At 47.1% G+C, this 13,067-nt stretch overlaps 1 protein-coding gene across 1 annotated transcript in view; it reads right to left on the bottom strand.

Moving 5' to 3' along the window:
* Window positions 1-8,448, bottom strand: part of CASQ2 (calsequestrin 2) — a 42,360-nt gene extending 33,912 nt beyond the window's left edge. Inside the window, exon 1 of the mRNA XM_067546028.1 lies at window positions 8,040-8,448. Within this exon, the coding sequence (XP_067402129.1) occupies window positions 8,040-8,273 (234 nt within the window). The 5' untranslated portion in view covers window positions 8,274-8,448. The remainder of the gene's footprint in view (window positions 1-8,039) is intronic.
* Between the last annotated feature and the right edge of the window lie 4,619 nt (window positions 8,449-13,067).

Raw genomic sequence — 13,067 nt, 5'->3', positions numbered from 1 at the left:
CCTTTAGCACTGGGGGGTCACCTGTCAGGCAGACGAGGAGAGCCTCTTTTCCCCTTCCAGCTGCAGCAGTAGCTGGGTGGCGGTGATCAGTTGCCTTTCTGTTGCATCTGTCACCGAGCTCTGGTAGTGGCGCTCTGGGGCTGCTGAGATGTTGTGCACCACAAAGCCCCACAGGCTTCTGAAATGTGAGTCTTGGAGTGTTGCTAGGGGGTGAACACAGGAGGGGGACCGGCTCAGGACCATACCTTTGGCACCGGGACCAGAGGGGAACCAGCTTATCACTCCGTCTCCCCTTTTCCCCATTAGAACCAGATGGAGAGGCCACCCACTACTGAGTCTCCCTCTCCAGATGGGCGCTGCCCCTCAAATCAAAGAGCAGGCCTCGAAAGACAGAACATCACTTTGGCAGAGCGCCTTCTCTGGCTGCCCCCTGCCCCCCACCGGTGGGTAGATTTCTCAGCTAGTGATCCCGGCATGCAGCTTTGTGGGCATTCGTTACACACAGTGGAGTATTTCTGCACAGTGGAAACTTGATCTGCTCTTTGGATGCCTCACAAAAGGTTGAACATTGCTAGATTTGTATTTTTATCTAAGCCAAGGCACAAGTTTCCAACCGGAGCTAAAAGGACACTGATCTGGGGTCCAATCCTGTCTCCGCAGGATTCCCACAGAGCACGTCTAGGCTACCTGGCACGTCATTGAACCCCTGCTCGTCAGCATCACCAGGAAGGCTATTTTGCTGACACACTCAACATCCCTGGGGAGATGGGCATGTCACTCTTCAATGCTGGCCTTGCCCCTCTGTTTGCAGTGTTTGAAACCAGAACTGCCCTGACACAGGGCAACTGGCCCGCAAGACTAAATTCCCCTCCCATGAGAACTGCGGCAAGAAGGCACAGAGGAATTCTGTGGAGATGAGGTGCTCGTATCTAATCTCCCCTGCCCTGCTTTGTCTAACCATAAGAGTCTCCTTTTTAACTTCAGGCCAGATTCTATCATTAAGGCACACGTCCATGCTGAGGGCAGTGCAGTCACACTGGTTCAGTGGGAGTTCAGGGAGCACAATCCCTCCTCCAGCACCTCTGTCCAGGTGCATAATGAGCCATCTCTTAGGTCAGTGCAGCTCACCCCTCTCTCTTCTCCATGCTTGGCTGGTACTGAGCAGGACTCGGGGTGTCACCCCATGTTGTTCCTGACAGGTACAATTGAGCTGTTTGTGTTGATACCTGAAATGGTTCTGAGCCAGATTCCTGGATCAGAGTCCCCTGCGGACTTGGGAGTATTCACATCTGGATCCGAGCTAAGGCTGATCTCTAGTTTATGCTAAAAACCACCAGTACCCTGAGTGCATTAGAAGAATTAATGAGGGGGGACCCTAAGGAATGGAACTGGTCTTGAAGAAAGGCCTTCTGACTCAGGAAGGAGCAACAGAAATGCTTAAGGCGCTGGGGGAAATGACCTGTGAGGGAAGATTAAGTCTGAGCAGGACTAGAGGTGTAAGAGACCTGTTAGCTCATTGACTCCATCTCCCTGCTGGGGCCGGGTAGAATTCTCCAAGAGGCCGTATCCAATATTACAGCTGATCTTAGCCAAAGCCCCCCCAAACACATGGGAGCAGGGAGTTATAAAACCTGCCTACAAGTATTAGAAGGTTGTTAGATTCCAGAGTGGGGAGAAGTAGGGTAGGGTGATCCGGGGGCATATAGTCAGGGGTAGCAAGATGAAATTAAGGAAAGGCTATTTCCAGCTGGATATGAGGAAACATCATGATGACTTTATGGACACGGTGACTACTGGGGAGGGGAGGAAGACACTTCCTTGAACTGTTCAGACTCCCCATCTGTGATGCAGGGATAGCGATGCTTCTCAAATGCTCTATTCTCACATGTCTGTGGGATGCTCTTTGTACTTTCATTCAGAATGATTTTTTTAATTTGTATTAAGGGGCTCAACAAAACAAGAAAGAACAAAAGTAAAGTCACTGTGCGAGCACAGGGCATGGCCTTGTGATACAAAGCCAGGCAGCATGTTACAAAGTGACAGCTGCCTCTGTGCCCGGGCAGACTCTTTAGAAATGTAAAGGTCCAGGGAAGAGGAAACACAATCATAAGTTACATAACTCTAAGCATCTCACTCATTCCTGGTAGAGGTGGAATAGCTGGGGCACCTCAGTTCACCAGTGTCTGCAAAGCCCTTTGAGATCCTTGCATTGGATGCACTAGGGATGGGTGAAGTTGTATAATTCCCTAAGAATGAGATCTCAGCCACTGTGGATTAGTCTGGCAGGGGAAGTGGTGGTAATACCATTTTTTGGAATCCATCTCATTGGAAACTAGAATAACTCTGGAGGATGTACTGCAGGGAACATTCCTGCACTGGCCCAGGGGGATGGATGGGGGAGTGGGTGGGACCTCACAGGTTTTTTCCTGTGTAATATCAATGACTAGTAGACATAAACCTGTGGTGTCGCATGGGTGTATTGGTTGGACCATCTGTACAGGGTCCCTCATACAACAGATGAAATTGTTGCATGCAAATTAGCTGGAGAATAGGAGTGGTGATTGGCTGAGTTATCTCTGTTATCACAATGGGCTAGACATCTTAGCGTGATGCAGATACATGTGTCTGACTTGCACACCGCGCCGATGAAATTAATACAATCAAAATGGCTGGGTACTTAAAAACCAGACGGTAACTGAATTCTGGTTAATTTTATGTAATTGCTGTATTACTGAATGCCTCAACGTGTAGTGACTCAAATATGGACTGACAGGATCTTTGACATGTATCAGCAGCAGGACCATGCCCTTGTTTTGGGCAAAGCTACCGAACAAACAGAAGAGATTGTTCATTGTGATGACTGTGTGCAGGTTGAAGGGTGAGTATGCTGAGCAGGGTGCATGAGCTGGGAAGTGGTCTGAAAGGTAGGTCTGGAGAGTGGGAAATTCCCCACCCAGGAAAACAAACTAGGTGGTAGTGCTAGCTTTCAAAACTCAGAATTCACAGAAAGAAAATCGGGCAGGGGAGAAGAACAGAGGAGGGTTTTTGTAGCAGAGGGGTCCTTTCCAACGGCATGACCAGTTGAGGAAGAAGGTAGCTGGCTGCAGATGTTAGTGTGAGATAGAAATGCCTTGATTTGGAGAAGCCAAGGGAGGAGGAGCAGATCCTGTCCTCTCTAGAGGACTTTGATCTAAGCCCAAAGAATGCTCAAGAATGGTGAGGAAACAAGCAGGGAAAAGCTTCCACACGTTTGTCTTGTCTAGATCTGTTATCTCTTGTGCTAGCTAATGTAAGGAATGATTGGCTCTGGAACCCTGTGCAAAGCCTCTGTATTATGTGCTTTCACTGTCGTGTGTCCCTGAAGAGATGAATTGTAAATCAAGGATGCCCAGAAGGTTGGGGTGCTATACTCTGGGAGTTCCTGGGGGGATCAGCCCTAGTCCTGAAGGCCAATAGCAGCAGGGCTGCAGAATCCATTTCCATGGAGAAGTAACACACAGTCTGTGTCCAGGAAGTGTGCCAAACGCCAAAGAAACAGTGCTGGAGCCTACCCAGCCGTGGGCAAGTTTAAAGGCACACAGGTCCAGTGTGCGAGGCCCAGACACAGCAGCCCGGTGAGTGTCCAGCAGAGAGAGCACTGCCAGGGCTATGACAGACCTATTTTCTATTTCTGATATGTCTGAGTTTCTGTACAAATCACCTGTTCTCAAGGGATTTCAGCCCAGGTTGATGGATCCATCCTGAGAATAGCTGATCTCCCAAAATTTCCACCATCCTGGGCCCCAATCTCATGAGAACAGCAGGTGAGATTTCAGCACCTTCAAACCTGAACACAAACTTTTCCCTTTTGGGCCTTAACCTGACCCCTGACTCCCATGTTAATCCTAATCCAGTGCTGGATTTAAAAACTGCCTTTTCCTCTCTAATAACATTGGTTCTTATGTGGTAGGAGAGAGGTGTAATTAGATCTCCGGAGCTGATCTCCCCAGATGCAAAGGAGGAATAGCCCATTATCCAGAGCGTTTCAGAACTGGCCAAGTATGTTATGAGCACAGGCATTGTTCTGAAGCAGCCTGTGTTGGCTGTTGTCTGAGGCAGAACACCAGCATGCTGCTATTCATGTTCTGGAATGGGAAGCACCATGTTCCTCTTCTATTACATTAAATAAAACTAGTTTGTGTCAGGGCAACACTTCATGAAACTTCAGCCTGAAGGTGCTGCTGCTTTGATACTTAAAATGGTCAGGCTAGATAAGCTTCTTTATTAGGAACCTTGGACATGCACAAACGGCTAGCAACAACGGAGGGGAGCAGGGATGGAGGACATGCTTGCTTGCAGGCTGCCTGCTCCGTATTTGAGAACCTGAATTCCTTCGCTAAAGCCTCCTATTTTAGAAGCAAAGCTCCTAATTCCACTTATTAATTATCCTTATTCTTCAGGACAGGTGCCGGCCTGCTGGAAGGAGGAATGATTCCATTGGCAATGATGGCACCAGAGGCAGGTGTCTCAAAGGGACAGTGAAAAGAGCCAGGGAGGAGACAGAGGGAGAAGAGGAGGCAATGGGGAAGGAGAAACAGGAGGAAGTGAGGTTGGGATGCCAAGGAGAAAGGGGGGAAGGGAGAGTGCCACAGGAGAGGGGCAGTAGAGGGGACAATTTTCCCCTCAGCTTCATTGTGCTGTGCCTCTTGCTTCCTGCACTTTGCCTATTTAAAGAGAGTTCTTCAGGACAGGGAACGTTTCTTCTGACTTCTCTGTTAAGCCCCTGATATAGCCCAGTCATCACTGTGTGTTGTGTCCCTAACCCACAGAGGACACAGATCTGTGACAGCCATAACTACAGAGCTTTGCTCTTTAGCTTAGTCTGTAGACATGAATGTTTTTAGCTCTGAAGGTCTCTGGTTCAATCCCCAGGGTCAGCGGAGATGGCGGTTGTTACCGTATCACACTGTGGGCCCTGTACAATAACTAGTTCATAAGGGGGGTGGGGAAGGAGAGAGCAGAGCCATTTAGCCAGGGCAGAGAAACAGCTGGCACCCACCCACACCATCACCGCTCTGCTGCCATTGTGCAACACCCCCTTCCAGCCGTTAGGGGCACCATTGACCAATCAGAGTGGCACAAAAGCAGAAGTTTGACCCCTCCACTGCTAATAAAACAAAAGGGAATTGTGGAGGCTCCAATAGACACTTGTCTTATTCCAGGCTCTGTCAGGCTCTTGGTCCCTTGGACCAGAGGCTGTTACCTGTGCACGTTCTACTCCCACAAGTCAATTGCTTGTTCACAAGGCGCAGCTTTTCACCACCCTGAAAATGCACACGGCCGAGTAGACACATGATCAGATTGTGCCGGTAGCTATGCAGGTAGACACACGGAGCTGTGCTGTGGCTTCCTTGGAAGTGTCGCTCTCCGGTCTGCTCAGTGTGGCCACGTTTCAGCAAAGCACATAAATCTGTGCTTCACTTTAATCAGCTGAGTGCTTGCTTTTCTGAGGCAGGGTCTGTCTCTGCCCATGCCGTCCCTGTGCCACTGTCTCATCTCCTTCCCCGTACCCTTCACCACCACTACATCACACTAGAACTTGTTCTCATGCCTCAGAGCGCTCTCCAGGAGGGGCCATGCACCGCCCCGCAGCCAGACACTGAGAACTAGAGCTGGCTGATCAGGGATTTTTCCATCTCACAAAAATTTGGCATTTAAAAAACAAAATAATCTTGACTAGGGACAAAAAGCCACATGGGGGGGGGGGGGGGGGAAAAGGAAGGGAATTCTTTAGCTAAACTCAGAACGTTTCATTTGATTTCAAGCTTTTTTATTTAATTTTATTATATAAAATTGAAACAAAGCCATTTTGAATTGAGAAATTGAAACTTTCCATCCTGAAAAGGTCAAACGGGATGCATTGGCATTTTTTATACATTTTTTCCCCTAAGTGTTTCAAAATGAAACTTTGTTGAAATGATCAGATTTCACAAAAATATTCCGTTTAGTCAAAATGGCATTTTCTGCTGGCAAAGTGTTTGAACAAAACTTTTTCCAAAAGCTCAGCTGAGAATGTCATCTCAGGGTGCTCCCAGCCCCCCATCAACCTGTCGATTGAGGGAGCCATGCTCCCAGCTCCTGTCTGACATCAAAATGGTCTCTGAACAGACAAATAGGGTGTGCCATTGAAACGTGTCCATTGACAGCCTGGTAGACTGAAGTCCTGTATCCCCAGCACAGGCAGCAGCAGTACACTCTGTCCTGGCGAGGTGCTACAGCTCCGTTCTACAGGAACCACCTCTAGGGGCGAGTGGAGAGATGTCTCATTCTGTTCTCCTTGGCCTCACTGCTGAGATTGCCAGCAAGGGGGGCAGATGTGATGGACAGGTGTCCACAGCACAAAACTGCCACTAGGAACTGAGACAAAGCCCACCAACAAACTTCAGTCAGGCCAACAGGCAGAGTCTTAAGAGTATATTTTAAGTGAGTTTTATTTTGGTTAAGGTAGCACTTTGAATGATAGATCTGTCTATAGTACTTATATGGCCCCATCACAATATGGCACCTCATAATCCTTAATGTAGTTATCTTCACAACATCCTTGAAGTGCTGTTATCCACATATTACAGATGGGGAAGTGAGGCACAGAGAGATTAAGTGACCTGCCCAAGGTCACACAGGAAGTCTGTGGCAGAGCCAGGGACTGAACCCAGGTCTCCAGAGTCCAAAGCTAATCATATCCTGACTATTGGACCGTCCCTACAAAAAAATGTTTCCATACACATTTAATAATAAGATATCTAGTGACCAACTCTCATGGACACATTTTTGGCAGGGAATAACACCTATAATATGTAATAGATACCTTCTGTCAACCTCCATAAATACTTGTTTAGTAATCAATTGCCATTTATGTAGCACAAAATAACTACCCTATTAAATAACAATACAATTAGAGCACGAATACAAACATTTCAGCTAGAGATTTCCAGCTATGTTATGCAATTGTTAATCCAGGTTTACAGAATTCTACCGCCTCATTCACCTGGGGCAAGTAATAGCTTTTAGTGGGTGAATAAAATCTTAGTTTTCTGTCCTCTTCATTGTTAAGTTGGAAGGGTACATTATGAATCTGGGTTAACACTGTCAGGCCAGTGAGCCCTCAGTGGGTATATTTTCTAGCTTTCAACTGCTATTCTATTAGGGTGCAACCCATTTAAACCCCCAATGTGGGGAGTAAAGTGCAGCTGTCTTTTCTTTATTCCTTTTTTTCCCAGCTGAGATTGGGGAACTCACTTCAAACAAGTTGGAAAATGACTATCTAAAGACTCTTATTTCCTCCTTGAATGCAAGTGTCTCCCTCTCCCAGGTATGACCCACTAGTATACAGGTGCCTGTATGACCAGAAGCCAGTGCTTCAAATTTACCATTTAATTTTTACTGAATTTCCCTTTACAAAGGATCGGTTAATTAGAACTGCTCCTCACTGGGTAATTAATTGCATAGTCTCCAACTCGGAAATGGATGGTTAGAGTGAAGAAACTAACAAGAAGCTACAGCGAGATGCCAAGCAGACAACGGAGGTTCAGTGGAGCTCAAAGGATTGAACATTGACAGGAACAGAAAGCTTGTAAAAACGGCAGCCGAGTATGGCCCTTTGGAGCAGTGTTTATAAGGGCTCCTCCGCTGAGCCCACCTAGGGGGCTAGAAAATTGGGTTCGAATCCAAAATATGGACAGGCGAAATGGCTTGGATAAAATACGAAGTGACCTGAAAATTTGCCCACTGTTCAAACAGGAGAAAAGCTCCATCTTGTTTTCTGTTTATGTAGAAAAAGGGGTCTTGGTTTTGGATGGCTGCAGAAATTCTAACAGTCAAGCCTCCTCATGGGATTTCCAGATCCAAAGGTTTTAGCTAATTCGGCACCCAAAATTTTGGGTGCCATCTGTCCCACCTGAACTTTGAGTCATGTCCCAAGGGCTCCAAACTGCACGGCCGGTGTAGACCCTGGCTGAACCAGGTGTGTAGCCGGACACATGCACACGCGCCCCAGCACTTACCTCCAGTACCATCTCTGTCATCTGGAACTGCTTCTGAGAGACTTTATCGGAACCCACGGGCTCGTGGAAGAGCAGGCAAAGCATGTCGTACTTCTTCAGGGCCTGCTTGTAGTTCTTCTCGTTCAGGTCAAACACCCGCTCCTTCCCATCGTAGGTGGGGAAGTCCAGTCCCTCCTCTGCCCTGAAGCAGAAGAACAGGTAAAAACCTGCCAGTAGCCAGCAAGTTACCTTCATGGGGAGACAGTAGAGGGGTGTCTTTTCTTGTATATCTGAAAAGGGAAGAGAAAAGAGCCAGCAGAAACCAAAGGCTCAGGGTGAAGTTTGAACTGAGTGTATGTTTCCTCTGCCTTCCTAATGATCATCCAAACTCCCCACGGCTGGGAGAAGCAGCAAACTTTGCAGTCCTGGGCTGAAGACAAAGAGACAGACAGGAGAAGCTGTGAGGCCAAGCCGTGGATACCTTACATAGCTCTGCCCAGCTCCTGTGTCATTAGGAACTCCAATTTTAGGAAGCAGTTGTTTCAGGCTAAAAATAAACCCTGCAATGAATAAAAAGGACAGATATGACACCATTGTGGGACTTGCTGGCGCTCCGCATCATCTGAGCGAGGGAGGGTAGGATATTGAGATTAGGAATGCAGGCAGGCAGGTTTTATCAAGGGAAAGGGTTCAGTAGTAGTGGGAATCAAGGCACAATCCACTTTATTAGGATTTTAAAAATAGACAGTTGCTGGGCCACTAAGGGTATCTTTCCTTCTCGATACTGTGGTTCATGCCTAGATATTACAGTAACTGGGCTTTAGGTCAAGGGATGTAAGGGGGGTTAAATGTTTCATGATCGTGATTCTCATTCAGCCTGCAAGGAAGAATCCCCCCCTCCCCCTGTCTCTGGGAGTAGAGACAATAAGAACCTTGGGAATTTTCTCCTTCTTCTGGGGTGTTAAGCAAGGACCACTGCTTGGTTCAGAGAGGCCACACACCTGACTTGTTCAGTTTCCTCCGATCTCAGTGGAGATCTGTGGGCATTGGGGGAAGCTTGGTCCTTCCCATCTTCTAGATACCTGTGATCCTGGAACACATGGAAACTTGCCTTGCCATTTCTGACACCCAGAGTGGTTAAAATGCACCCAGTCCCCAACATTACTGAGATGTGGCTAGAGCATTCCCATGTCAAAGGATATGAAGGGCAGGTCTTGCTGCGCACACTGTGTGTCCAGCAGCTGGGAGCTTTGTTCAGAGGTCAGTGATCTAGTCAGGACATTGGACAGAGGGCTGGATGCCTTTGCTGATTCTCCTCAACCTCTTGGAGGTTGTTGATCATCAGGGGTTGCTCACACAGCTACACAATCCAGCAGGAGTGGATGGAATCACGGTGGCATGGTTCCCCTTATCCCTTCTTCCTTGCCAGTAGGTGAGGCTGGCTAACTGTTCCTGCTCCCCAGGGACTCTGTTGTGGGGTCCCTCAGTCCCTTTTTCTCTTCCATCCACATGACGCCACTAAGAGAGAACACAAGAGGCCATGGGCTGCAATGTTGCCAGCACTGCTGATGCCACCTCTTTGTTTCTTCCTCTCCTCTGACCCGACACCACCACTGCCAGACTCCCCCAGTGTCTGGCAGTAATTGGGATGGGGTTGGAGCCAGCTGGCTGCAGCTCAGCCCAGACAGGATGCTGGTGATGCTGATCTACAGGAAGAAGTGTTTGAAAGGTCTGGCAAAATACAGTTCAACTGCAGACATCTGCCTGACCAGCAGCAGAGGGGGGTCTGCAACCCTTGGTTTTACTAGACTCCCCACTGCTCCTAGATTCCTAGACTCAGATTGCGTCAGTCACCCAGATAGCACTCAGTCTTTACCACGACAGAGGAAGATGTCGCTTCCTGTTAGATACAGATCTCACCTCCACCATCCATGCCTTCAGGGCCTCTTGGCTGCTCTATATCAAAAGGGTCCACATGAGGCTAAATGTGGAAGCCACCCACAGGCTCCATCTGATGAGCTGCCTGTCTTCTGAGTGACCCAGGATCCTCTCCCTGCATCGGCTCTGTATTGCCTGGCAGGTGAAATTCAAGGTGCTGGATACCAAAGATAGAAGGTAGAGGCCCATCTTATCTTAAAACCCTCCTCGCCATTTCCGCCCCCCATACGACTGAAATTTGTCTGGAATGTGGCATCTCAAGGCTGAAGCTTGAGGGAACTGAATACAAGGTGTTCTTTGTGACCGGCCTGAACCTCTGAAATTACCTTTCTACTGAAACATGCAAGCACAAACCTGGCCATTTTCAGAAGGAGCTGTAAGACTCCTCTCCTAACTGGTGACATTCCTAGCTGAGTGGACACGTTCAAATGATCATTCACTGGATGCTTAGGTGGTAAAATTAAAGCTTGGATTCTGAGCTCCTCCCGGTATGGAACCAGATTGTTTGTTTGTCTTTAACAAACTAGATGCATTTGGAGTGCTGTATAAATCCCCATCAGTAACAGCACGTGTTCTAAAGCACACGCAAACCAGACTGCATGGTAAAATGAAACACTTGCTGGAATTCGGGTGCCTGGACTTGTCAAAATCAGGTTCCCACATCCTGCTCTCCTTTTATTTCAGTAGGTCACAGATCTGTAGAGGCTGGTCCACTTTCATATTTCTTGTGGTGTTTTTAAGTTGCAGAACAACTTTCTGAGCTGTTTAAAATTAGACACAACCCCATTCTTTTTTGTTTTGTTCTTTTTTAAATGACTTCAGTTCTGATGAAAGGTGCTCGATTATTAGCCCTGGAGTCTGAAGACCTCCGTTTAGTGTGTGTGCATGCGTGTGTGTGTGTGCGTGCGCGCGTGCGTGCGGCATGGGTAGCAGCAGGGCAAGCTTCTCTGACAGGTGTGCTTCCCTTCTGTGGCAATGCCATTGTCAATGGTCTATTCATTTCTTAGCCTTTCCGCTAAGGGTGTCAGCTAGGCCATGGGATGATTTGTGCTATTTGTGATAGTCGTTTCTTGTGATTTTTTTTTTTTTTTTTTTTTTTTTTTTTTTAAATGTGCCCAACTAAAATTCTGGACACCTAGCCACTACTTTGGATTGTTTGGAATCAATATGTCTCCTTGGATGTAAAGTTTGTGTATTAGAACTAGCAACGAGTGAATCTCCAAAAGGTTTGGAGGATCAGACAAGCTCTCCAAATTCTGAATGAATGTCTGAACAATCTAAATCGGTTGGGCCTACAAAGAGGGGATGGAAATGTCAGCAGAACAGACTTTTCCTTGGTATTTTGTAGAGAGAGGCCTGTACCAAAACCCTGGATCCCAATATCCCTGAACTTTTGTGGAAGTTTGTAGAGACAAGGACTGGAGCCAATGAGTCGAACCAAAAATCCTGAATACGAATGGTCGTGTGAACTTTGGGATGTTCACAATCTACATCTGGATTCTGTGGTTTGACCCAATCTCTGTTGTTTTAAACTCTTCGACTTTTGCCCAGCTGGAAACAGGACAAAGCAATGCAAAAATGAAAAAGTTAAACTAACTGGGTTGAACTTCCAGAAAGGTTTGTTTCAGGTAACCTGGTTGGCTCAGGGTACTGGTAAAATGAGAGACAGAAGCAGAAGGCTAGTCTAGATGCTAGGTCACTTAGTGTGTCTTTCTGTTCCCCATCTGTAGAATGGGGATAACAGCACTGCCCCACCTCAGCGAAGTCCCCAGGCTGTGAAGAAATCAGATGCTATGGTATTAGAAGCCATATAAGTACCTGGTGCCATCATTTTACATACTGCATTACAGAGCTTAAACCACTATCCTTGCTCTGCTAATCATAACACCAGCCTTCCATCTGAAGACTGGCCAGGGACCCATGTAAAATGAGGTGCTAGGTCTCTGGTCCAGGTTCTTCTGAATGGGTGTCCATGTCACTCAGACCAACATCATAACTGGCACCAAAGCTTCATGGAACAAATCATAAAAGAAGACAGCAACCTGGGGGAGGAGACAGGTGGAGGAAGAAGGGTATTCACTGGGCCCAACCTACCAGAGTGCTTTTTGTGCATTTTGCAGTAGTTTAGGCTATGTTCTCTGGGTAACATTCTCTCTCGGTTGAAGTCAATGGCAAAACCCACATTGATTTCCAGGGAGCCAGGATTTCACCCTATGTCTTTTTTCCAGTTATTGGGCTATGGAATCTAGAGAGGCCAGCCTTCTTTTCCCATCCACTCTCCACCCTGCAAAGATACAGGGAAAGTATAATAAATGAGCACAAGTTGTGTCTTTTCTCACTGCATGGCTGTTAAGGAGACGTTTGAGAGAATTTTACATTCCAGCTTCGTCCCCGCTCCCCTTCATTTTCCTGGCTGGTCAGCACTGCAAATGAACTCTCCAGCTCCATCAGATCCAAATGGCTGCAACAAATCTGGCTGGCTTTTTCTGAAGCTTTGGGACTTAAGGTTCTGCCTTAGCTAATCTCTTTTCAAGCCTCTAAGACCTTGTATGTTTTCCAAGATAGGAGTATTCAGAAAATGTGCCTTTTGCCACACGCTGGCCTCATTACAGGGACTCTGGATAGTCGAGCAAGGTCATGGTTTGTAATAACTCACAGAATATGACTATTATTAGCACAGAAGCCTTAGAGAACCATTGAGACCATATGGGAAACTGAGAAGAACATTCTCGTTTCAAAGGCAATTTTGCAGCTTGCGTCTCCACTGTCTTGCCCCTTCCCCACATCATTAAGCCCTGTGCAAGCTGAATGTTAAAGGCTACCAATCTGAGCTGTTAGTATTTAATACCCACTCTGCACTGGTGTCAGTGATGACCAGTGCAATGCAGTGAAGAATCAGGCCTATTGTATTTGCTGTTTTTTTTCTCTTCCAGTTTTATGATGTTTGAGATATTGGCAACTTCCATCTGGTGATCTGAAGGCACTTTGTAAACTTGAATTATTTAAGCCTCAAACACCGGCTGGCTCCCATTTATTAATGGGGAAACTGATGCACTCAAAATGCACTTGTCCCGAATCAGACACACAAAGTAGTGGGAGAGCCAAGAAGAG

The sequence above is a fragment of the Emydura macquarii genome, unplaced genomic scaffold, assembly GCF_026122565.2.
Source record: "Emydura macquarii macquarii isolate MOO-44397 ecotype Brisbane River unplaced genomic scaffold, CSIRO-AGI_Emac_v2 contig_1119, whole genome shotgun sequence".
NCBI classification, from domain to species: Eukaryota; Metazoa; Chordata; order Testudines; family Chelidae; genus Emydura; species Emydura macquarii.
This window is presented reverse-complemented; position numbering and strand designations above follow the sequence as displayed.